This window comes from Lissotriton helveticus, chromosome 4_1 (genome assembly GCF_964261635.1).
Source record: "Lissotriton helveticus chromosome 4_1, aLisHel1.1, whole genome shotgun sequence".
In the NCBI taxonomy this organism is placed as follows: Eukaryota; Metazoa; Chordata; class Amphibia; order Caudata; family Salamandridae; genus Lissotriton; species Lissotriton helveticus.
The window spans coordinates 1,021,282,295-1,021,308,198 of record NC_136063.1 but is presented as its reverse complement, the minus strand read 5'-3'; the positions used below and the strand labels follow the sequence as shown (position 1 = coordinate 1,021,308,198).

The 25,904-nt window shown below is 41.7% G+C and overlaps 1 protein-coding gene across 1 annotated transcript in view; it reads right to left on the bottom strand.

Moving 5' to 3' along the window:
* Window positions 1-307: 307 nt before the first annotated feature.
* The window catches only part of SEMA5A (semaphorin 5A), a 1,863,338-nt gene continuing 1,837,741 nt past the window's right edge, over window positions 308-25,904 (bottom strand). Inside the window, exons 21-23 of the mRNA XM_078687625.1 lie at window positions 19,157-19,204; window positions 16,367-16,578; window positions 308-3,106 (exon numbers count right to left, since the gene is read on the bottom strand). Of these exons, the coding sequence (XP_078543751.1) occupies window positions 2,987-3,106; window positions 16,367-16,578; window positions 19,157-19,204 (380 nt within the window). The 3' untranslated portion in view covers window positions 308-2,986. The remainder of the gene's footprint in view (window positions 3,107-16,366; window positions 16,579-19,156; window positions 19,205-25,904) is intronic.

The following is a 25,904-nucleotide window of genomic DNA, read 5'->3' as shown; positions in this document are numbered from 1 at the left end:
ACCTATTGCCTCTGTAGTAAGCCTGACTGCTCAGTGCCAAGCTATCCAAGGGTGAGCCCAGTAATCTCACATTCCCTTGATTGGAGCAGCAATTCTGCCTGGCTGGGGACATCCCTCTGAATCTTAAACTCTAAGCATGTCGAACTTTACAACATTGATCTCAGACATTTGAAGTGTGAAGAATAGTTTGATTCTTGCATTTTCCTCAAACCTTTTCAAAAAGTAAAAACCATGCAACAACAAATCATAAAGCAAGCCTTATCTGTAAATCTGTTTTCTAAAAAAATAAAGAAAGAATTTTCTCAAAGAGACTAAAAAATTGGATGATTTTATTTGTACATGCTTTCATCTGCGAGGGCCCTAACATTGTACAAAAATAAAACATAAAATCACTTTAGGTAAGTTAGATGAATAGAATAATGAGCAGAAATATAAACAATACAAACTTTTAACATATGAAGATTCTGTTTAGAAGTAGCTTAGAATGTACAGGGTGCCAATCCTTTTAATTCTACTAATACATTAGTGGTTTAGAGAAAGGCAATATGCGGCTTTCAGCGCCGTTCTGCGGGTTATATTACTAAAAATGTATTCTGTCTTAACTTAGACAGTGGGAGAGATAGCAAGCCCCTTATCGTTTAGGAATTAGTGTTTCCATCAAACCCAGCAACTTTCTCCTCTCACGTCACCGCCATCTTCTTGAAGATGCATGGTGGTATTCGTGTGCGTAGACAAAGAAAAGAGGGCTTTTAACACTGTACAAATACATCAGAGCAGGTATATCTGGTTCCACAGATAATGCTAAAAAGAAGCCAGATGTCTATAGATGCCCATAAAATAAGCATTAAAACATTAAAAAACATTAAAAAAGTAAAAATAATTTGAAATAATTTACAGTACTTCATGATACTTGCTGAGCACACGTCTGTGCTAAGCACAAATCCCACAAAATGGCCCAGTATGCACAACACATGCATGAGATGTGAAATAGATTTGTTACTAGTGAGAAGGACCCCGTCAGTTAAGTGACAAACACACCAGGGCAGAGTTGGGAATCATTGCACAAGAGCGAAGCCTGGTCTCATGGCATAGTCAAAGCCCAGACTGCACCACATTTGACATTGGTGGAGAGATGCATCTGGGCATCTGACAATTTCTAGGCCCGCATCATTCATATTCCTGCGCACTGCAATGCAATGTCCAAAACTTTAAAAGCAACATGATTTTGTACGTTTGCATTCATAAATATGTAGGCGATCCATCAAGAGTCTCTTCATTCCAATTGAGGCTTATCTCACATTATTTTATAACAAAATAGAGGCTATTTTGTTAGTTGTCAACATCACTTGAATTCTAGAACATGATCTTCTACATTTGGGTCATTTGCATTCAACAGTTCTACAGATAATGTTGTCTTCTTATTTGTGCTCTTCTCTGTGCTTGCTAAAAAGATAATCTAGTATCAACACATTGTGATGTACGTATGTAACTTCTCTGAAAAACACTTTCTTTTTTTGAATGCCCCACCCAGCATGCTATAGAAAAAAATAACAATTATCTATCTTAGAATAAGGCCTTCAAGTTTAATATACATAACAACAAGATGATGCAGAGAAAACAATTTGAAAGCAAAACATTGAATTATTTTTGGTAGATATTAAGAAGAAGCCCATCATAAAGAGACAGCGTTGATTTGAGCAACCATTTTGTACTTGATAACGTTTGCTCTCGCAAAATGTTGTAAACTTTCTTAGAAGAAGTGAATCTGAATTTTTGACTTATCAAGCTTCGTTTTCCGTTCCAGGACTGGAAAACTCCACATGGTAATGCTCTATAGGTAGAAATTCTTATTAGGACATGTTTTAATATAATATGCAGAATCAAAAGCCACAATATAACACATCATAAGAGCCCCCTATTGTTTACATTCTATAGTAACCATCTATTGATCTTCAGGTTGATGTTTCGATGGGAAACTGGATTTCCAGATAGCGCATAGTTCATAATCTGTCCTGGTAAGCGTGGGGAGCTGGTGGCAGGTAGAATACCTTGTTGATCCTTAGCACAGGTGAAAACAAGGCTTCAAACGGACACGGTAGAGTCAGCACAGGAGGTTTACATAACTGAAAGTGGTTGTGTTCATGAAATGCAACATGCGCACCAGACAAACATTTACAGGGGCACGCTCATGGAAGGAAGAAGGTTCTTGGAATGGTGTGAGCCATGCGAGTGGATACACTATAACACCAGTTTACAAACAACATGCAGACATATTCAATGTATCCATTCTCCCCAACAGGCCCACCAGCTGGTGTCTTCAAAGACAATCCAATCCCCAAAGTAAAAGAAAAAACCAGTACAAGATGTTGAAGGCCTCTGAGTTATCTCACAGGTCCAAGTATCTTCTGAGTAGACCGTCTGGTTGATCACTTAACGAGACTTTTGCATCCTAACATTCAGTTTGAACACATGGTCAAGTATAGTTGAAGGCTTTACAGGATCCACCATAAAAACTTACAAGTCCGAAGTGGTCAAATCTGTCCAACCAATTCTCTGTTCACTGTGTGTGCAGAATTGTAGGCAGTAACTGTTGATCTCATGAGTTTAATATAACACATTACATCTTGTAACAATAGGGACATCTCAGGTAGACAGATGTAATGGCATATCCAGCTTGGTTACTGTTTGTTCTTAAAAACACAACATATCTTCAAATATTTGACGAAGCCTGAAAGAATTGTGGCTGTACTTTGAGATAAACTAAAAGACATCTTGATGCAATATCCGCACAATAGGTCTTTGGCAGGTAGTGTTATGTCCTGCAATGATAAACAGCATCATTCACAGCGCTTCTATTATTTCCTTTTGGAAGCAATGGGACGCCAATGGGTGGGAATAAACTCAGAATTTCCTGAAGCTTCAGGTTGGTGGCCCACAGGACCTAGCACAGCTTTGGCTCTGACTGGTTAGGGCACAGCCAAATGTACTAATACTCGTCATAATTATTAAAATCTGTAAAATAGGCATTGGAGTAGGTCTTTGCAGTGATGTGAGGATTAAAATATTTGTTCCTTTCTTCCAATATTAGGTTGTTCTTGTTAAATGCCTGCAAAAAAAGAGGACACATATAGTAAATAACACTGCTATAAGACATTTTACTAAATGTAAAGTTGTACATTTGATCTTAAATGTTTTTCTTCATTTGATAAATAAAGCTTAACATCTTATATACTATGGATGAAAAGTATAACATTGAAACAAAGTGCTTGTGTTTGAAATAAATCACTAACATTGCACTGCAGTAAGTGAATTGCCTTTACAGTGAAGAAATAGAGCACCTACTTACTCATAACAGAGCCTCCAATTTACTAGGTAGTCCTTCATGACTGTATGTAAATCTTGACTCACCAGTATTGCTCAATGATAGACTGGTTATAAATCATGCTTTATATTGCCCTTAAAAATCAATCAATTATGCTAGATTGGATGGTATCCCTTGTCCCCACCCATATGCTGCCTGTGGTGCAGAATCAGTACCCTACTTCCTATGTGGCACACACAGAATGCATCAGACGTGGACCATGCTTTCTGATCTGTACAGGTTGTATGGTGCACGTGCAAGGCAAATTTGTTCTCTCATTTGCATGGGTCCACACTCCCATACAAATGAGAGAACACCAATTGCAGTACGTGGGCTAAAATGTGCACCTATTTTGTTTGGGGTTTAACATCACATTGTTACATGTTGGCAACAATGTTCTCTAAAACACAGATGGACAGTGGTCAGCTTGATGGATCACACTTATGAAGTGAGATGGCAAGGGGAATTTCTTTCATCGGACCTGTAGGCCAATCAGTCATTATGAGATTCAGTTGGAAAATCCGTGAGGTGAATGGGGGAGAAGAATGCTAACCTTTAGTATTGACTAGCGGATGCACTTTCTGGAAAGTTAAACATATCACATTAGACTAGAGACATGTAATTACTCACTTGACCAATTCACACTAGGTAACATTTGATTTCCCAAGACCAGTTATCTTTAAAATCTATATGCACTTATTGTCTAAGTTCAAATAACTTTGAATTTCATCATGCATTACAAGGGAAATACACAAAGCATCTGTCATATTGTTAGTTCTAGAGTGAATGGGAAGCAGAGGTGGTCACTCGTCACATGGACATGCCGCTAACCCATTCCACACTATCTTGGGGACTACTGAGGCTTGAATATGAAAGAACTAAATGCCTCTAAATGGCCCTAAATCATATAGTTGAGTCTAACTTTCTCTGCCCACACATAAAGAAGTGCGAATCCTTGACATATTTTGTTGTGGTAATAGTTTTCTTTGTACAACTCAGCCAATGTACTATGTTAAAAAAATTAACACTTCTCAAGTTAAACTGCGCAAATACCTACTGTTGGTTTCTCATTCTCATATCCAGGCTATTACTATTCTTCTATGAATTCGGAAAATGTAGCAAGAGATTTCGAGAAAGCACAGACGGTGCCCTTGATTAAAAAAAATCAACTTTGAACCCGGGCTTTTTGGCTAATTGTAGGCTAATCTCTCAACTTCCCTAGCTGTCTAAAATACTTCAGTGAGCGATGTTCAATCAGCTTTCCCTTTTTTGTTGAAAGTCAAATAGTACTTCATCCAGCACAATCAGGCTGTTGTGCTCAATGCACCCAAGAAGACAGCTGGTGCGGCTAATCTATGCTGCTACGCTGATCAAGATATACCTGCTGCCAAGGCCTTTTTAGATAGTTTTAGAACATACGATGGATCAGAATCGCTGAAACAGTTCTGTCTTGGTTACAAGATGTTCTATCTAAATGCTTTATGCAAGTCAAAACTGGATCCATGTCACATATCCAAAGATAGTGTGATGAGGGGTTCCCCAGGGGTCAATTCTCTCACCCTTACATTTTAACCTTTGCATGGTTCCACTTGCCCACCTGATCCAAACGTTTGGTTTCATCCCCAACTTAAAGTCTGAAAAATGGTAAAATTGCCAATACGCAAGGGTGGCTGATACAAAACTAGTTGAAACTGAAACATCTCAAAGACTGAAATTGTTGCCACTTTTTGTCAATCTTCACTATGGAGATTCCTGTTCTGGCTACCATCACGGGGTAAACCTCCAGAACCTTTGCAATTGATAACAACTTACAATGGAAGATCAATTTAACCCTGTCATTAAATCATGCTTCTTCCAAATGCGAGTTCTAAAAATAATGATAGATCTGTGATCTATAAATCATAGAATGAATTCATATGTGTCAGCAAGACTAATTTAGAGAATATTTATGATCATTTCATGCAGCGCAATCCACCAATCCACCTTGCTGCACTGTGTTAAAGGGAAAGGGCAGGAATGCACTGTATTTAACATTATATGGCACATCCCTGTCCTTTCCTTGCAGTGACGCACCATGTGCTGCCTAGCACCAATGCAGGCACCCTACGCCCCGGTGCCTGCATTACAGGCAGGATTGCCTTTGTGCAGTAAGGGACACCTTTCAACAAAAAACACAATCCTCAGAGACATTTTCCTCTTTCTATGTGTGCTACAAAGTACAGCACGCATAGAAAACCACCCTCGCTCCACCTATTGAGGGCCTCTCTAGGGCAGAGTAAAGCAACGTAGTGATTTGCAATTGCAGGGCCACGCAAGGTGGCCTTGCGTGGCTTGATAAATCTGACTTAGTTGTTGCATCGCCCTTGTGCCCCCTTGCGTGGCTGAAGGGTGACACAACTTAATGTTAAATATGCCCCCTTGTATCTTGCACACCACATAAAAACCATACAGAAACTCCCAACTGGTACAGAATGGTATTACATTTAAAAACATTTTAACTGACGAATCCCGGCAATAGCCCTTTAGCAGGATGATTTGTGCTTTATAAACCTCGACGGTCTTTGCAATCTGAATGGATGTTTCTACTGAATATTCCAATTGACTTAAGAGGCACACTGGGAGGCTCCAATGGAAATAAAATATTCTTCTCATGTTTAGGAAGATTTTGAAAACACGTTTTCCTTCTCTTAAGTGTATTGTTGTCCATTTAGATTGTAAGATATTTTCTTATAAACATTCCATCCTCTCAATGATAAATAACAATTCAGTGACAAGGTAACCTCTGGTGAACGATGCACTATATAATGAGAAGAAACAATTGTGTGTACAAGACGGCATTCTAAGAGGCCGTCCAGTGTATATACAAAGCAGTTTCTAAATAGTTGTGCACAATCGAATATCATCACCAATAGGCATTCAAGCATGGTTCTTTGTCTGATGAGATCTCCTTGAGTTTATAGACTTATTGTGACATCACTCACAGCATGGTGCCTTTAAAGAATCTACATCCAATGTGGCTGAGTTATTGAACTTATTTTAGGAATTTCAGATGTAGCAATTAAGGATTATCTCCATGTGCGTTTGTAAATACCAATTCAGGGAAAAAGCCCCACCTCTGTGCAGTCATAGCCTAAAGGCATCTGTCCTCCTCCACCCTACAGGGTCATGGACACTCCAATAAGGCCTTCAGTATCTAGACTCAGTAGCCATCATTTTGAGTTGTTTTGCCAAATAAAGGGGTGATATCTAGATGCAGTAATAAATGTACTGCAGTCGGGAGGAGCAGATTTACCACTGAATGTATACCTTTCCTACCACAGAAGTGATGTGACCTGCGATAAACTCATTATTGCCTATGCTAATCTACTGCATTTTGTCAGACCTCTAATGTATTTTCCCTCATTTTTCAGGTAGTATTACTGAAGTATTCGAATTCCGAAATAGCTCTAAAATGCCGCAATTGGTTAAGATGACCCTCTTAATAAGGCACTGAGTGGTTTAGGTGTCAAGCACCTAGAGAAAGTTGTCTGTTAAGTATACATTTTTCTCATTTATTGATCCATTATTTCCACCTTTGTTCAAATTTTGAGTAGGCAACGCCTACCACCAGATTTGAGCATTACATTTTACCCTGATATGGCATGATCAGTTATGGAGGAATTTATTGTCCGGATCGCTTATACTTAGTGCCATTTTATCAGGTGGCCTAAAGTAGAAATACATTTGGATTCAACAAAGGGCCAAAGGAGAATTGCTTCATTTAAATCACACATGCATGCCCTAAATGCAAAAAATGAAAGAGTCTCTTTCCATTTTATAACCGCATAACCTACGTTTCATCAAAATTTCACAGCAAGTGCACAGCTAAACAAATATAGAAGCTTTATAGATAAACATTTTGAATATTATCTATGGTGTCTGCTGAGCAATTTTCATAATTGAATATTTGTGAGCATCACAGGTGGTAAGTGAAAGAATCCTTCACTTGCTTTCAAAAGTTTCAGTATTTTAATGAAATTGCATTTCAACACTTAAAACAGAGTTATTCTAAGGTTATAGACTTTAATCACTTCTCTGACGAAAGGCTTGGTTGGTTCCATTAGCAGGGAACCTGCCAGACATCTGCTACCTTCCTAGATCTCCTTTGTGAATTCCTTACCTAAGCAAGGTGTTTTCCCCACAGTCTGAACATTTGCCAGGTCTCTCCCTTCTATAACATACCCTTAGGTGACTTAAATTACTTCCTTTCCACCTTCCCTTCTTAGGATGGTGATAGGAAAGCGTGTAGCCTCCCAATTTTTCTCGCTCATTCAGACAAACAATCTCCTCTACATTTTCCAATGTAGATTCAGACAGGGCTGCACCACAGAGACTGCCCTTCTACAAATTATTGATGACTCACTCAGCTTCTTCCACTCCGGTACCTGGTGACTACTGGTTCTTCTGGATCACATGGCTTTAATATAGTCACCCACCTCCCTCCAATTAATATCTAGAAAGAATGGAGGGCATTGATGAGGTAGGTCTAATCTTGCCCACCTCCTATTTTTCATACCCATTTAAAGCAGTTAAAATATTCTGTATCAAGCAAACATGCTAAGCAAAGAGTTCCGCAAGGCTCAATTCTGTCCCCGACTCTGTTTAACCTATATATAGAACCACTTGGAGAGATTCCCAGAAGCTCTAGGATTCTTTATCATCATATGTGGATGATGTACTGCCTAAAGATTTCATCCTGAAATGGCATCCTTCTGTTCTCTAACGCCCTGGACAGAATTCAAAAGTGGGTGTCGGACCACCACTTACAACTCAACCCAACAAAAAAAAAATCCTACTAATCTCACCCAAAAAATCCCAGATTTTCTAAACAAGAGTGGATGGAAGCTTTTTCTCGCCTGGATTGTCAACTGGCTACTGTGAAGAACACAAAATCCTGGACATTTATCATTGACAACTGGCTTAACCTTCACAGTAGACCAAGGTGAAATTTAAATTGAGCTGGCATAATACATGCATTTTCGAGAATTTCATGTTACGATTGTTACTCAAAGTTCCAGAAATTATGCTGTTGTGCCACAATGTGTATTACGCCATTGTTTGCGACACAATTATAGTGCAGGAGTGTGGTAACACTGCAAACAACCGGAAACAGAGTGGCTGCTGTTTGTGTTTTTATGCTATTTTCTTTAGTATAAAATGTGTATTCACGTCAAAAATGTAAAAATTGCCAAGAGAACGCATTTCGCAAGAAAATATAGAGCTACATGACGGAGCTGCATTTCTCATAATTTTACACAATTTTCACAAACATTTTGTGTAAATATGCAAAAACAAAGTACGCGAAATTCACACACCACTACGTCAGAGCCAATCCTCTGCTGTGATCAAAAGCACTTCCCATCCACTCAGGCTGCTTTGGGTGCATCAGGCAGTTGATTCCAGGCCAAGACTTAAAGTCTGTGGTCTAGGCACTAGTCCTTTTCCAAAATGGACTATGGAAACTCGTTACACTTCGGTCTACCAAAAGTTAATCTGGCACCCCTTAGAGCTCTGCTCCAGGTGGCCACCTGCTTTGTTACAGGGCTTAATAAATGTGGCCACATCTTTCTTGTCCTAGTTACTCTTATATTGCTCCTCACTGAAGTAAGTGCACAATTTAAGACTGCATGCATCACTCACAAAGCCCTTCACAACTCTATAATTTCATATCTGACTGAAAAACGTAAAATAGTTGGGACTTAACTGGTGTTAAGGAATGCAAAATCCCTTCTCCTGATGCCTCCTACATTCAATCAAGAACAATGTATGAAAAAGGTCTTCACAGGCAGTGCAAAAAGGATGCGGAGCTCCCTTCCACCAGCTCTATGCCTGAACACCTTCCCCGTTACCTTTAACAAGGAACTCAAGATCCTCCCATTTCAAAGACACTTTTAACCTAAGGCTGTGAATTCTTCAACCCAATTCCATCATCAAGCTCAACCTTTGCAAAGATTTCACCTGAGTGCTCTGTTTTGATGCTTAACTGTTTGTATATGTCAACTGTTATATGTAATTTAATTGCTGTTCTTTTGTAAAGCGCTTTAGTGGCTATAGCCACATTCTCACTTCAGAAAACTGCAAGTAAATAAATAAATAATTGGAAGATTATGAATATCTAACAAGCGTCTCGATACCCTAGCAGGTGATTAGCACTGCTTTATAACTCCTGACTGATTGACTGTGTATTTTGAGTTTTGCTTAAGATCTAGGTAAAAGATATTATAGAGCTGTCTAATACTCCAGAGATGCTTTGGCTGTGCTAAACACTTCCCTTTAGGCCTGTCTGCCAAGACAGAGAAGTCAACTATTTTATTCTTTTTATAGTGATGCTTTTGTACCACAAAGGTAAAATATGCATTAGGATTATAATAGTGGAGTATAAGCGAAACGTATTGCTCTGTGTACATGGTGGCTTACATCTAAAATACTGTACAAAGGCAACAGTACATAGCCTGAGAATGGACCATTATTCCTCTTTCCTGAGCTAATTAGTCCTCAAGTAGCTGAATAGTTCTTTTTTGGTATCTCATTGACGTCCATTTTCAGTTCACTCCTCATGTTCTGTACAGTGTACCATCCCCAGCATACTAAATGTGTGAAACAGCTCCAGCTCCGACCAACAACACAATGTACCACAGAAAGCCTCATGCCAGGTCCAAAAAGACAGAAGACAGCAATATTGTCCATCAAAAAAGAGCTCTCTTGACTCACATAGTTCCGAAGGTAGTGAGGTGGAACCAAAACTATAACGCATGATCATCACAACTGTGCTGCTCATAGTCTCTCCATCCTACACAATGAATTCTAGTGACTGGAGAAGAGACCATATACCCACAGTGTAGGGTTATCAAGATGGAGTTGTGATCGGGGCTTTTATGGACGAGGTAGGAAGGAGCTGTCCGAGACAGAGGGCTATTGCAAGAGGGGTGAGACACAGCAGATCTGTAGAAGGAGTTCTCTACACAGACTATGGAACTCTAGTTCCCTGGAGTCAGGGTAAACAGTTCCTAATTAGGCTCCAGAATGTGTCCACCCCACATGAGTGTTGACAACTACACATATCACACTCACTTACCTAGCATAAAGAGTAGAGCTAGGGATCACCATTCGGCCTGGTGAATGCCCCTGAGCAGTATTGGCAAGATTGAGGTCAGAAACATGTTGGCTCAATATGGACAGTTAGGTCACTGTACCTACATACCTTCCTCTTGTTGGTTTTACATGTACCTAAGGTCACCACTATTAAAGGTATTATCCTGTGTTAACCTTAAGGTATTCTTAGTTTATCTGGATTCCGTCATGCCCAGTTGTTTTTTGTTTAAGATAGCCCTGTTAATGAGGTTGAGTCCGCCCTGGTAGTACCATCTTACCAGGGTGGGATGAGGTCGCTGTTGTAGCATACCACAAACAGTGAGTGAGTCCTCCTCATCCAATATAATTGGCACTTTTGGATAAGGATAGTTATTTCTTTAGGACCCTATAGGAATTTATTCAGTATTTATTTTCATAATAAATCTGGGATGGACCAAAATTGGCCTTATATTGCCAGCCTTCATAATTAATTTGCTTACTTTGTTGATTGTGGGGGGTGCACTGAGGTGTACCTCCAGCTCACCCGTTGTGTTAGGCGGAGTACTTTCAGCAGAACAGCAATCTTCCTGGCAGAGGGTCTACAAGTCCAGAAGTGTGCTGAAGTGGTGGAGTCTAAGGTCCAATATTTATACCCAGTTTTGCTTTAAAGTGCAGGGAAACTTCTAAAGGCATGCCTTTGAAGTGCAAAGGTGCCATGCCTTCATGTCCCAGTCTCCAGACTAACTACAGGGGGTATGCAGCTCTTTGTGTGGGGACGGGACACAGACTATTCAAGTGTAAGCGGAGCTGAGTCCACCTCCTTGCTCCCATCCTGCCAGTGATGATCAATTCAAGCACACCTAAGCTCCCCATTGTGTGTGGCTGTCTAAGGGAAATACACAAAGCATCTGTCAACAGCACCCAGTCATGTGGCCCAGAGACAGGCTGGAGGCACCAAATGACTGGGGCAGGAAAATGCCATCTTTCTAAAAGTGGCATTTTCAAAATTGTGAGTTAAAATCCGACTTCACCACAAGTTAAGAATTTTCATTACAATTTCTGAGACACCAAACATGAACTAGTTACCTGTTCTCATTTGGAAATTACACTTATTAAATGAAATACGGCAACTCCAATTGTATCTTATAGGAGAGGTAGGCCTTGCAGTAGTGAAAAGCTAATGTGAGAGTTTTTCAATACATATAAAATGTAAAACTACATGTCCTACTTTTCAAATACATTACACTCAGCCCTTTGGGCTTTTCATGGCCTATCATTGGGGCAATTTGTATGTTTAAAGTGGAAGGTTTGGATTTGGCAAAAGGTTTACTTTGCCAGGTCGATGTAGCAGTATAAAACTGCACACACACAGGCTGCAATGCCAGGCCTGAGACATGTTATAAGTGCTACTAGGTAGGTGGCACAATCAGTGCTGCAGGCCCACTTGTGGCATTTCATTTACAGGCCCTGAGCACTGGTAGTGCCATTTTACTAGCATCTTAAATATGGGTATAAGCCAATTTAACATGTTTCAAGGGGAGAGCAGGAGCAATTTAGCACTAGTTAGTAGTGGTTAAGTGTGCAGAGTCCTAAAGTCAGCAAAAACAATGTCAGTAAAAACAGGAGGTCTGAAGGCAAAAGGTTAGGAGGTAAACCACACCAAGGATGCCAGGTCCAACAGTAACATACATAGTTTGTAGGTACTTTCAAATAGGGTATGTGGTACTTACCTGCATGGTAAACACTGCATGGTTGTGCTGCATGGTTAAAGATGTGTTGTAAAGGTGCCATGCCCATGCTCCATATAAATGATGTGCATTGTTTTAAATTACCATATGTTCCATTGGGAGATAGTAGAGTGATTTCACTTATGTGTGTGCACTCAAGTTGAAGCTTGTGCCAGCTGACCGACTTTGCTGCTTTGGAATTACTTTCTGGGAATGCACATATTATTATGTTCCAGTAGATCAGCTGGGCCAAGACCAGTGATCTAGTTAATTCTAACTGGTGATTTTAATAAGCACCCTTTGCTGGCTACAGCAATCATTCTCAGAAGTAGAATTTGGAGTTGTGTAGAAGTGGAAATTATACATGGTGAATACTATTGTTTTGGATCAAAGTGCTTTTGATAGATGTCAGAGCACAGTTAGTGGAGAGTGGGAAGGACCAGACACAGGAGACCTGAATAAAATTAAGTTCTGGACACATATATAAAAGCTGCTTTTGTAAGGCCCAGACATCAGAAAGGGCACAGCACAGATCGAAGAAAATGAGAACTACTAAATCTGTGCCATACTGCTGTCTTAGCCAAAACAATTTAAACAGGGTAAGTGACATTCACTAATAATGATGAAAGGGGAAGTTGTCCAGGAGAAAACATAGAGGACAGGACGATATTTCCTCATGTAAACTAGGAACAGCAAGGGTCTCTAAGATCCAAGAAAATTACTGAGCTCCCATGGTGGGATGAGTAACTTAGTGCAGTCAGATTCACCCTTGCATGTCAAGGCTACAACCTAGCAAGTGATTTGTCAGCCACTCTCACCAGTTTGGCTTGGCTCTAGCCCATTACTTAACTAGGGCTCTCCATTCTGGTGCTTTTCTGCTTTGGGACCCTTCAGAAGCATGAGAAGGTATGAGGTGCCAATTCCTGGCCAAAATGTTGGCTTCCCTTAAGCCTAGCAGGAGAAAGTAGAATCTAGGCCAGTAGTCTTCAAACCTTTCAATGCTGCGCCCAGCCAATAAAAAACAAAAAGCAATGAGGACCCCCTCAGAATTTTTCACAATTATTCTATTAAATTGGCAATGTTTAAATATGTCTAGACTTATTTAAACATTGCAGTTAAGTTCTGTTACTGTTTTAAAAATGCAATCAAATACATGATTGCCAAGCATTCTATTTTGGTCAGGCAGGCCTTACTTACAAGTAGCCACCGTGTGAGTATTAGAAGGGTGGATTTTTAAGACTATTTGGAGTCCCTTCCCTTTTGACACATATATGCATGACAAAAGATGTTAGTGATTGCCAATTACAGAGTGGCTTATTCCCGCTCATTTTTCTCCACTTAAAACAAAGCACTGTTATCAGCCTAATGCTTCTTTTGGCCAGAGAATGGAGCCTCCTGGGGTGGCCCGCACCCCAGTTTGAAGACTCCTGATCCAGGCCGTTTAACGATTGTATAGTTTGTGTTTAGGTCACTAACCTTGATAGCTCTTGCACTTCTTTCTTCGATCTTGATGTGCATCTTAACAGCATTAGGCAGTATACAGCCTTAAAAAAGGTTCATGACTACTGCTCATTTCACAAACTCCCATTCCTGCTCATTTGCCATCATTTTACTCATCTGACAGTATGTATGCCTTGTGCATATTGCCACAGAGATTACTGGGCCATCTCTGATTACCCCCATTGCACAGAGCATCAGATGGCCCCCTGGCTAGCTTGTGCTGTGTAGTTGCCTCTATGTTTTAGTTCTCACTATAACTATAGTCTATTTTTCTATTTCTTACACCTTCTCCTCCATCACATAGTGGACACTGCAACCCTAGACAAGATAAGGACACCTCTCTGGTTGCTCATGCACAACACCAACACGTTTTTTACATAGAATCATGTGAAATACAACATTCTGCCACCATGCGCTTCTCCATGGTGTAGTATGCTACCCACCAAAAATAGGATTTGGCATCCCACATAGGTGTATGAAGCGCTATATAAATTCTACAATACAGTCTTGAATGTGGTGATCAAAGAATAATATATGAGGAACTAGTTCGATGATTATCGATGTATGCTGGCTACTCCATCACAGTTTTTGCGATGTCAGTCATCATGTTGTAGCTAGCCACCCTATGCATAAGTCAATCAAAAATAGTGGGTGGGTAAGAATTAGCCAAAATTGCACGATTAACGAATGGTAAGTAATTGTCTCTCTGGCAAGTGCTGTAATGCCACTTCTGAATGTACCTCAGGCCTTTGCTCCAGCAGGGTTCCTCCGTGGTGTCAAGAGTTTTGAATGTTATTGTTGATTCAAATAGAAGCCAGGGGATTTATTTGAAGGTGTGACTCATAAGCACATTTTTATTTCAGTGAAGTTCTGAGAAAAAGAGAGGCGGCTTAGCTAAAGAAAGGACAGTCAATGTTGATGTCTTATAACCAAAGCTTGAACTAAAACCAGCTGCAAATACAGCCAGAAGAGCTTGATTCTTTTCGGGGGGGTGTAGGTTTTATGCCTCCAAAATGTATTTGAAATGGGGACCAATAATTCATTTTAAAGCACTATTTTCCAGGTATGGCACCAGAAAGCCATACTTCTGTCAGGAAAAGAGACTATTTGACAATTTTATGGCAAGGCTTGGAGGCCTATATTATGCATACACCTTTATTGGTCTCAAATCACAGCAGCAACAATAAACTAGAATTAGAACATCAATAACACTCTAGAACAATGAACATGCATATAACATCAGAACCAGCAGCCATCTCCCTCTTTTGTTGCTGCTCAATCACAGAGAATAATCATAATTCATTTAAAGCACTATTTTGCAGGTATGGCACCAGAAAGCAATACATCTGACAGGAAAAGAGAATATTCGAGAATGTTCCAGTATTACTGGCACAGTAGAGAGGAACATTATTTGACTCTTGCACAAATCCAGACACGAGTCCCAAGGACAACTGTGTGCTGCTCTCTCGTTGTTGCTTTCAGTGCTTAACAAACTGAGGATCCCCCAAAAGCATGTCACTGTCCCCAACCTTGTAAAGGTTTTCCTTGCTCCTTGAGTGGAGTAGTAATTTCCGCTTTGTTTTTATCCTCTAATGATTTCACACAAAAAACTACAAGTGCCCGTTTTGGTATTGAATTTCCCATGCAAACTAATAGAGTCATGAGATCTGCCTAAACTACATCTCTGTCATGAATTTTGGAAACAATGCTCAGTGAACAAATGCATCCTTTGTAAACATCTGCGTGTAATCTGAGACTCACTAGCTCAAAAACTGGCTTGTCTACTCAGCGTTTCATCCAACTGAAGTCAATAAAATAAGTACCACTGATTTGATTAACAATTCCCAAATCACTTCAGTGACTAGAGGCTAGACAAATGAACGAGTTAGGTGTACTAATTAAGCAGCAGGAACATCAATAACAAAGAAATCATTCATATAAAACAGGGCCTTAATTAGAGCTTGGAGGGAGTATAAAGTTCTCCAATTTCTAGAGAGAACCTCAAGTATGAAGTAGAATCCACTAACTGAATTTCTTCAACCACAGTATGTTATGGTGAAGGACAACAAGCTGGTGGATTATACTCTTTTGGGGCAGATTTATGTTGGGAATGCGCCACGTTTGCGTCACGCAACTGCGGCGTAAACGTGGCGCATCCCTACGACCCATTTACAACGTGACGCATCTAGGCAGATGCGTCACGTTGTAAAGCCCTGCCCCACTTGTGGGCATTCCGGCGCAGGGTGGGCGTTCCGGGGCAGGTGCGCCTCGCAAAAGTGGCTGAGTGAAATCTATAAGATTTCACTCAGTCACTTTCAGGCCAATGCTGCGTCAAAACCCTGCGCCTGCCTGAAGCAGGCGTAGGTCTTGACGCAGCATTGTAAAGATGGGGCACCCCCGAGCCTTGCTGGAGCTGCGTCGCGCTTGCGACGCAACTCCAGCAATGCGCCACCTTTACGGCACAGATGCGTCACGCATCTGTGCCATTTTTGCCCCAGGGTGCGCCGCATTGTAAATGCGGCGCACCATGGGTGGCGGAGCAGCGGCGCAAAATAACTGGCAAATCTGCCCCTTTATTTTTCGAGTTTAGTTCAGAAATTGGAGAAATTTCACTTCCAACTGTCAATGAGGCACAGCGAGTCTTGGAGCTGTTAGTAACATATCGTACCTTGATGGCTTCAACCGAATCATACTTGTCCAGTTTGTGGATATGGTTTGTGATACTCGTGTTAAGAGGAGCTGGAGATACGGGATGGATGACAGTTGCATCGTGGGATTGCTGCTGATATCGCTGGCAGTAGGTGTAGATCAGAAGTGTGAGAAGGCAGCCCAGTATGGAGCAGCTAAGTCCGACAGCAATCATGTGAAACAAGTTGAACTCTGAAAAATATATAGAATAAAGAGTGATAGCTTAAACATGTGCAAAAACACCCTGGCCAAAATTCACTTAAACTCCCCCCCCTCCCCCCCCCTCGCCCACCCCCCTGCCATGAGGCCTATGGAAAATGCTGGTGCATTTATATAATTCTGAGGCGCTTCGAGCTTCAGATACTGATATAAATAACTTCGCTGACACGGTGAGTAACCTAGGAATGTATACAGTGGGACAATCAAACAATAGCTTAGTATCAGATCTGTCTACCTGGTTGACCACCTTACCCTCCTCTGCCAACTACCTCTGAATATGATATGATAGAAGTCTGCTGCAAAAAGACAATCAGGGATATGGAACTAGTAAATGCAACAAAAAAAATCAAAGACAGAGCCAGTTGGAAGCAGCCTGTGCCTCAGCCCAATACAGTTTTTTCTTAGGCACTTAACCCCTTGCCTGTGGGGCTAATTCACCTACTGTGCTGGGGGGCGGGGGGCGCGCACAGCGCCCCGGTACTCATGACGAGCTCAGCTCGTCATGAGCCACGGTGGTCGTGTGCTCATGACGAGCTGAGCTCGTCGTCACGGCCACACCCGTTTTCATAGAACGTTCAGCACAGCAGGGTAATTTGCCCCACGTGCGAGCGTTCGGACCGTTATGACGAGCTCAGCTCGTCATGAGCAAACGAGCACCGTGGCTCATGATGAGCTGAGCTCGTCATGAGCGTCCAACGGGTTAACTGTTCAGTAAAACAGAAGGAGAGACTGATGGAACAGATGGGCCTGCTGGCAGGAGTGTAACACAGGCCCCCGCAGCATCCACGGTGCGGGGGTGCCCCCAACCTCCAGGGGGCCAACTCAGCACCGCACTTCGGCAGGAGAGCTCCAGATTGAGTCCAATGGCGGAGGTTTTTCTCACGCGAGGCTCGCAACAGTAAGTTGGCGAGCGAGAATTGGCATCCCCTACCGAGATTTTTAGGTGCTAGAGAGATATTCTCAATGTCAGTGGTTACGACCGTTCGTGGTGAGATAGCTGCCGCTCGAGTAGAAGATCTACTCAAGCGGCAGCAGAGAAGCAGCACCCTTTGGCATGCCACGTTGTGCCGTTCACACTGATTTTGCAGCATGGAACAAGCTCCCAGCGCTAAAAATCAGCAAGAGCTGTGCGATGTGGCAATTTTTCCCTTTCTGGGAACTCCGTGGAATATCTCAGTTTTCATGTAACTCTTTGGAATTCCGTAGAGTGAAACTCTGTGAGTTTTGCCCACCCCTAAAGTAAATCCCACCCTAACACTTTGGCTGGGTTTGCAACATACAAGTCAACCAGCACAGAGCGTTAGTAAATCTGGGCTAGAGTTTTTTAATAGGGAAACATGTTTTTTTATTAGGGAATCTGTGAGATGAATGATTGATAAGCAGTGCTATGGACATGATGTTATTTAGGGAACACTTGTCTGGAGAGACTCACTTTGAGTCACCATTAACAACCCTGATTCGACAAAAAGGTGGAGTAGAATGGGCCAAGATCCTCAGAGCCCTTCTACCAGGTCATCTACTAAATCCTTCAGTACTGAAAAAAAACGGCTCTTTTAAAAGGGGGAACTTGAAATTCATTAGACCAGTCGCCCTTTTCCAGGGCCAGCTGTCAATAATGCCATCATCACTCGGAGTTCAGTGGCAGCAGAAGGACTATGCACCCAGTTTACATTCACCCAACTAATGATGACATACCCACCAGTGACTAATAATGACAGTTAATGGATTATATGATTTACTGCAGAATTAAAAAAGGTTCGAAAGTTCAACAATTAACAAAGGTCACAGGTGGTGAGTACAATATGGAATGAGAAATCCATAGAGCAAGGGGTATGGGGGAAGAGGGCTCCCAATGAGAACAATGTTTTCCCTGTGGAAAGTCAAGCACGACAAAATAAAAAACTTTTAAGTGCTATGCTGTGGGTGACACATTTAAGCAAGGAAACACAATCACATGCTACATTTATGCATGAGAACATGTTATCACTTGGAAATAATTTGTCATTTACAAAGAATTCTAGAACTGCTCATGAAATTCTGAGAAACAGGCAGATTGGCCGAAGGAATCCCGAAATCATTAGGGAATTCCATAATCGCCAGGAATTTTCTCAAAATGTATGCCGACCCGTGGTGACCTGTGGCGTTGTGCTGTGGTTATGCTATTATTACCTGCTAAAGTTCAACAATCATTCTAATGCCAAAATGTGAATTCCTGGAATTTAGCATAAATGTAGGTGGAAATGTTGTTATCTATATTCAGGAACTTTATGAAGCTTTCAAGTTAAGAGACTGTCTATAATGGAAATATTTCACATATAAATATATACATTTGAAGTGTTTGTCTACGCCAAACTGCACTATTTCTTCAAATGTGGAACTCAGCCTTAGCATAAAGAAAAACAGAACAGAAAATTGAGTAATGCTTATTTGCACCTTTTGCAAGGTAAACAGCTGTAGTAGATGGAAAGATTGTAAAATAACGGAATGTACAAATCAAGACAAAGGCAAATAAAAAACATGCTTAATAGCCTTTAAGAAATGAAAAACCTACCGCCACAGCCTTTTTCTTCCATACTTCTGGATCTTGCTACAGATATTTCTAAAACAAAAGAATAATAATAGCAGAAACTCAAAAACGGGAAACACAGCAATAGAAAATGTTGCAATAAAACTATTTTCCGCATACTACATTTCTTAATAATATTCATTTCAAATGTAGGCAGCTTTTTGCCTGACTTGGAATGCACCGATTCCCTAGTATAAGTGCTACAATGTTTGTGGGACATATTTTATATGCCAAATTCAAGGGTTTGAGCGCTGTAAAAATACTTCTGATATAGCACAGCAGAAATGGCGGGTCTGCTAGTGGACACAGCACATTGGTTGCATTCATGCCCTTTCTGAAGGGAAAATCAAGGTCATCTTTCAGTACTAATACTTGCTACAGTCCTATATTAGATTTATATTCATTAACAGCCTTCAATGACCTAGTCAATGGAATGAGAAGATTTATGGTTCAAAGAATGATATTTAAAGGTTGCTATTTTCACAACATGTTTATTAGAGGTGGGTTATATTGATCTTTAAAACATAAGCACTACTGGGACTTTCCACAACTACTTCTGCGGCCGCCATCTTGGAAAACACTTGTCAACCTTACGCAAAATGTTGAACAGCCAAATCACATGAAGAGTGAATGATTTGAGGTTTGACCGAATACGGCAACCCGGGCTCAAAAGTAAATATATGGCCATGTATGGTTCTTGCAGGTTCCTTAAAAGTTCTCACCTAAGTCACCACATGCTCTGTCTGTTGCGAGACTTTTTATAGCCTGCAATGGTCTTGGAGCCCTCCCACTAAATACCATTAGTTGGCTTAATTGTTTCTGTAATTTGCTTGCTTCTGATTCGTTAGCGCGTGTGGGCTTCGCTTCCTCCTCTTGGATTTGTCCCTCCCAAGGGAATTACCCCCTTACACTGTAACTTTTACAAAGTATACTTTTTCTTTCTTTTTTATAAGCACTCTACGAGAGTGTGTTTGTTTTCCAGCTGACTCTCTCGGGTATGACTCCCCCTCCACTGTGCTTGTCTGTGTTGTGCATTTGCTGTCCAGGTGATTCCCCCAGTCCTTGTGTCCTTATTCCACCCTTGCATTGCTTTTTCGTCCATGTGTTTCTCTCCCACCTCCACACTGCACTCTTTCCTGTCCGTTTGCACCCCCGATGTTCCTCACTTGTTTTGTTTGCACCCCCATCGTGTTTCTTTCACTCTTCCTCTGTGATGCTCGCTCCATATGTAGGCGCGCGCATGCCTGATGTGCCTGCCTACAAAATGACATGGCGGCCACGTATGGCATTTTTTTTCTTTTTTCAATGCCATGCTGCACAACATTGGAGATGCTCGACAGCATTGCTCGAACCATTGGCAACATTGATTGGTCCCAAAGGAGAGACCTATTGGCTTTGTCAATGCTTGTCTGAACTATTTCCTGTATGACTCATTTCACTGCAAAGGACATCTGTCTTGTAGAACAAGTTGGATGGTGTTTTGTACCTGTTATTAATGCAGAGAGGTAGTTCTGGGAGATGCTGTTACCTACAGACCTCCGCCAACTTGGAATCCATGACAGAATGACAAGGCAGTGAGCACCAAGATAATGCAGCAGCACTTCCTAATAGATGGGAATCTATTACCACTTTACCACTTATCAGAAGGATATTTCAATACTTTTTTGCCTCTTTTAGTGGCAGCTAGTCTTGTAGATCACTATACAAAATTAAATTACGAATAATGAAACAAAATTGAATGTGCTCGAAAGCTGCAGCTAATAACAGAACAGAAACTACATGATATGTGATGTATTAAACATTACAAAAAGTAAATTCCCCTTCCTTGTACCTCTTACATTTAGAGATTTATGAAGGAAATTGATTAAATACAACGTGATATCAGAATGGATTGCTTTCTCTCTGAAACCATTTCCTGCCCTGCTTGTAGAGGTTCTATCCTGTATGCTGGCAGTGTAAAGCGATGACTATCACTCAACACAGCTGCATTCACAGGCAATGACGTTTTGGAAGCAGAATGTAAATGTAAATGGTCCCTGTTGGTGCATGAATGTTCCTCTTGCCACAGGGATGTCCCCTGCATGGTGAACTATGATACCCCCTGGCATGAATGCTGCCATTTATGTACCTGATTTTGGATGTTTACCCTAGAATTCCCAAATCTAGCCTTGGCTTGTCCCCCGACATGAGTAGATATTAGACTTGTTTTATACCCTGGAGGCATGTGCATGCATGCCCTCATTGTCTGGCCAATGACTACAGCACCTGTAATGGGTTCAGAATATGGAGTGGTGGACACAGCTTGCCTAGTTTTGTGAATTCGTAGTTCAAAGACATCTAACAATCCACGTTTATCCCCTTTTCCAGTTCCTAGCACTGACATCCCACGTATATGAAGTATGGGGTTGTAAATGTAGCCTAGTGACACATGCATGGTGTGTGTGAGTGAGAAGAGTAATTGAGGCCAGTGGGATCCATTTTGAACACCCCACGTTTGCATATGCACAAGACGGAGGTGAGGTTGTTTTCCCAGACAGTGGAAGTGTATTGCTGACACTCATGAAGTTAGAAGGAGGAGACCTAAGCACAGAAGTGAGGGGAGTGGAGACAAGGATCCTTTTGAAATTCGATTAGGACTTTTGCTGGCAAGGAGCTGCGGATTAGTCTTTCTGAGTATTGCCATTTGGTAGATGTTAGGAGAGAGGTGTGGAACTGCTGACTCTGTTGTGCATAGATAAGGGAACCTTTAGGTGAATCCTGGCCATAGGTCTTTCCCTGATGTGTCTTTCATTTGACTGACGCCAGACAGGACAGAAGCCTCACACATTGTTGTGCCTTTGTTGTGGGTGGTCCAAGATGGAGAATACCGCTCTGTGCGAAGCATCACTCAACGTAAAGGCTGCAACTAGAGTGTGACCTAGAAAAGACACCCGAAGAATGACCTCAAATGGCTTCTACATCTTGTGCCTGAGTTTAGTGTATAACAGTGGATCCTCACCAGCCTGCTTGTTGTTCCAGACCCAAGTCGTCTGTGACAAGACAGGAAATGCTCCACAGAGTACCCTTCCTTAATGATTAAGGAAGGGAGTGCTCCACAGAGTACACAGAGCAAACCGAACAGGTGTCTGCTTGACAGGCAGCTTTCTAGACATTACATGAGTCTGGACCTCTAAATAAAAGAGCAGCGTAGCTTTCCTAAACTGCCTAGAAATCTGACTGCATTCTGCCAGAGGGAAGGGACCTGCCAACCCTACATGCAGGAGGAGTGTCTGTCTAGGAGGACCGAGGTGCCGCATGTCCCATGTGCTCAGTGGAGAGAGGCTAAAGAGAATGATCAGAAGACCCCAGTGCTGTCCTGCAGTGTCTCTGCGCTGATTTCAGGCATGAAGAGCAAACAGTGTGACAACAATTGCTAAAGACTGGTTCGGGCTGGGATTGCATGTCCAAGTGATCTGTGTGTGCATGGCCCAAATTGCCCAGAGTGATTGGTCAGCGCATGGCTGCAACTGCCAAAAGTCATCAGTCTGTGCATGGCCGCAGCTGCCAGAGTGATCAACTTGTGAGTAGCTACAACTGCCAACCCTTGCAAGGCACATCTGCCGATGTTGCGAACAGCCGAAGAAGCTGCACCAGAGGCTATTGCTAAAGACCCCTACTACTGCAATACTCATCAGTGGCCTGAACGGGACTGCGACAACCAAGGGCTGCTGCCTCTGCTTCCGTCAGGAACTTCTCTTTCTTGAAAACATAAGCACTATGTTGTACATCCATGTATTGTCTTGTGAGATTGCTGAGCTTCAAGCTCCAGCAGCCACACTCCGTACCCCCTGAGAAGACTATGACTGGTCGCACTCAGTGCCACGAGAGACAAGTACTGAAAGGGTGGCACTTGTCCCAGTTTTCAGAGCCATTGTAGCATGGACCCCTGGACATCAGAGGCAAACGACTTCAACCCCAATGGCTGAGACCCAGTAGCCCCTGATTCGCAGTGGCCCTCCGTACGTGGTCTGACAGACACCGATTTTCAGGGGGAAACATCACTTACAACGCAACTTTTACCACGCAATGCTTTTACATCGCAACTTTTATAACGCAAACCATTACAACGCATTGCGCTGGGGGGCGCTCTAGGATAGGGAATATATTTAATTTACTATCCAACACCTTCCCTACTATCCACGGGGACTGGAGTTGGAATAGTAAATTAAATAATTCACTATCCAGCGCCCCAAAGCACTATGCGTTGTAATGGTATGCGTTCTAAAACTCGCGTTGTAAAAGCATGCGATGTAAAAGCAAGCGTTGTAATGTCGTACATCCATTTTCAGGTGCAGTATCGTAGTACTAGTTACTTCACTGGTTGAAACCAATGCTGTAAGCAGGGGAGGAAAGTATGCATTCAGTCTGTCAATGAAGAAAAGCTACCCTGGCAAATTATGTAAAATGTGAAGCCCCGTGCAGAGGTGGACAGACAGTCTTCTGGGGGGAGGCGGGGCTCCAATAACATAGAATGTCTATTTGGAAAGTATTCTCACCCTGCTGGACATCTTGGATCTAAATAACAGATGTCTACCAATCAATGGCATCTTTAGAAAGATGACAGGCTGAGTGGACTCAGCAGCATTCAAATCTGGGAGTTTGAGGTAAAATCTGACTGGAGCGGATGCGTTATTCCACTGAGGATCTAGCCTCAGCCTTTCATCAGGAAATAGCACCAAAGTACTCTACTTCGCAAACTCGTTTTCAGGTTCCTAATGGACAACAGCCACATTTGGTGCATATGTAAATTTGGCTAAACTGGTGAATTTAATTTGTTCAAATATCTGACCAAAAGCTCTCCAGCAGCAAGAAGTCTGCCCATCTCCAAGAGCAGGCAGAGGCGCTAGGAAACAATTACCAGGAGTGTGCTACACCGCTACACGTGACATATTCCGCTGACAAATTGTCCTTGCATTTCTTTTCTTCGGGAATCTGTAGAACCTTCTTTAGAAACAAATGGGGCAAACATCACTTAAATCAATACCTGCGAGGCTGAGACAGATAGAAAAGTGACACTCCGCAGGCGTGTTCGTGAGTGCGTGAGAGCGATGGATTGTGTGATCTCTTATTTACAACACTTGTCTCGGCCAGTGTTTCCCTTGCGGGAGGGTTGAAATTACGATCAACATCCCAGAGTCCATCTGACTGATTAACAATGTAGAATATGGTTCCCGAAAAAAGAAACTATGATATTTGGGAGCTTCTGACGTATAAAATGGCACAAACATGATGTAAATGTAAGAGTATCGTTTATAATGTAGATCTCGTAAAAATATGCGAATATTTGATTTATCATACACTATGCTTTATAACAAAAGTCGCACTTTGTACGGGTGCGGACTGGAGTATCGCTCGGAATAAAAAATTAATAAAATTTTTTTGTTATCTTTTGCCTTTGGAGTGAACCTGAGGAAACGAACAAAGACAAATGAAAAAAGACATAAAAGCCGAATACCGCCCTTTTATGACCTCTGTGGGCCCTGCAACACGTGGCTGAGCCCTTACAGTGTACTTGAACACTGCTTTCCATGCAGGAGACCACTTGTGATGCGCCTGCCTGCAGGGTACACAAGGCCCTCCTGCAGGCAGGCCCCAAGTACCGACTCACCTGCCCTGCTGGGTAAACTGCTTTAAAGCACGGTCATGGGGCAGGAAGTGTAATTAAATAAATGCAATTATCATTAAGGTAATTACATTGTCCAGCCCCATACGCGCCAGACCGCATAAGTATTCTACATCCCTCGCAGTGACAATTGCATGCATGCTTTACATTTCTCACTGCAAAGAACGAGAAATACAGGGCATTCTGCCCACAGCTTGACTTGATAAAAAAGAAATCTGCGGCAGGTGGGGATGAAATGATGGAAATCGGGCAAAACTAAGAGACGTTTTGCACCTGCTTACCCCTGATTATAAAGGGTCTTGTTGCTAATACAAAATATAATTTTGCCTGAACTCTAAAACTGTTTGTTGAGCTGTCTGGTAGAGTACAAATATTACTATTATTACACCAATCCTTCCTACTGTGCACTCGAGGCCAAATAGTCCTTTGAATAGTCATTTGCAGACATCTTTGCATCCTGTTGCATGACCATGAGAAACATTGAAAGAGACCAAAATATTCTGCATTACAATGACTGGATTTAGAAGTCCACAGAAACATGTCGGTTAGATTATTGCACATGTAATACACTGCGCACATTTTAATTAATGTTGTGAGACAGCATTATTGAAGACTTGTAATGCCTCCATTACATAGGAGAACAAAAAATAAACATTAACACCTGCAAAAAACTGGTGGTAACTTCTCTGCACATAAATCTTATTTGTTGAAAAGTCTAAATAAGGGTTAACACTTTTAATCCACAATGGGATATATGGGATAAAGTACCCCCAGCCATATAGTATAGGGAAATTGAAAGTTGCTGAGGAATCTGTGACCATATAGAAGAACGAAAGCCGAAGGGGTACTTTATTCCTTACAATACATGGTCACCCCATCATCCATTCCACAAACCACTTAAATCCTTGCTGTGTTCTTTGATAAGAGAGAGAGATAGGATTTTTGCAGACATGGTGAATACAATTAGAGTCTGTACTGCAAAATTAAACACACCAATGAGCAGTTAGATATTTGTTGCATACATATATCAGAATCTGTTAACTACAAGTCAGATTAAGACAATGGTGCAGC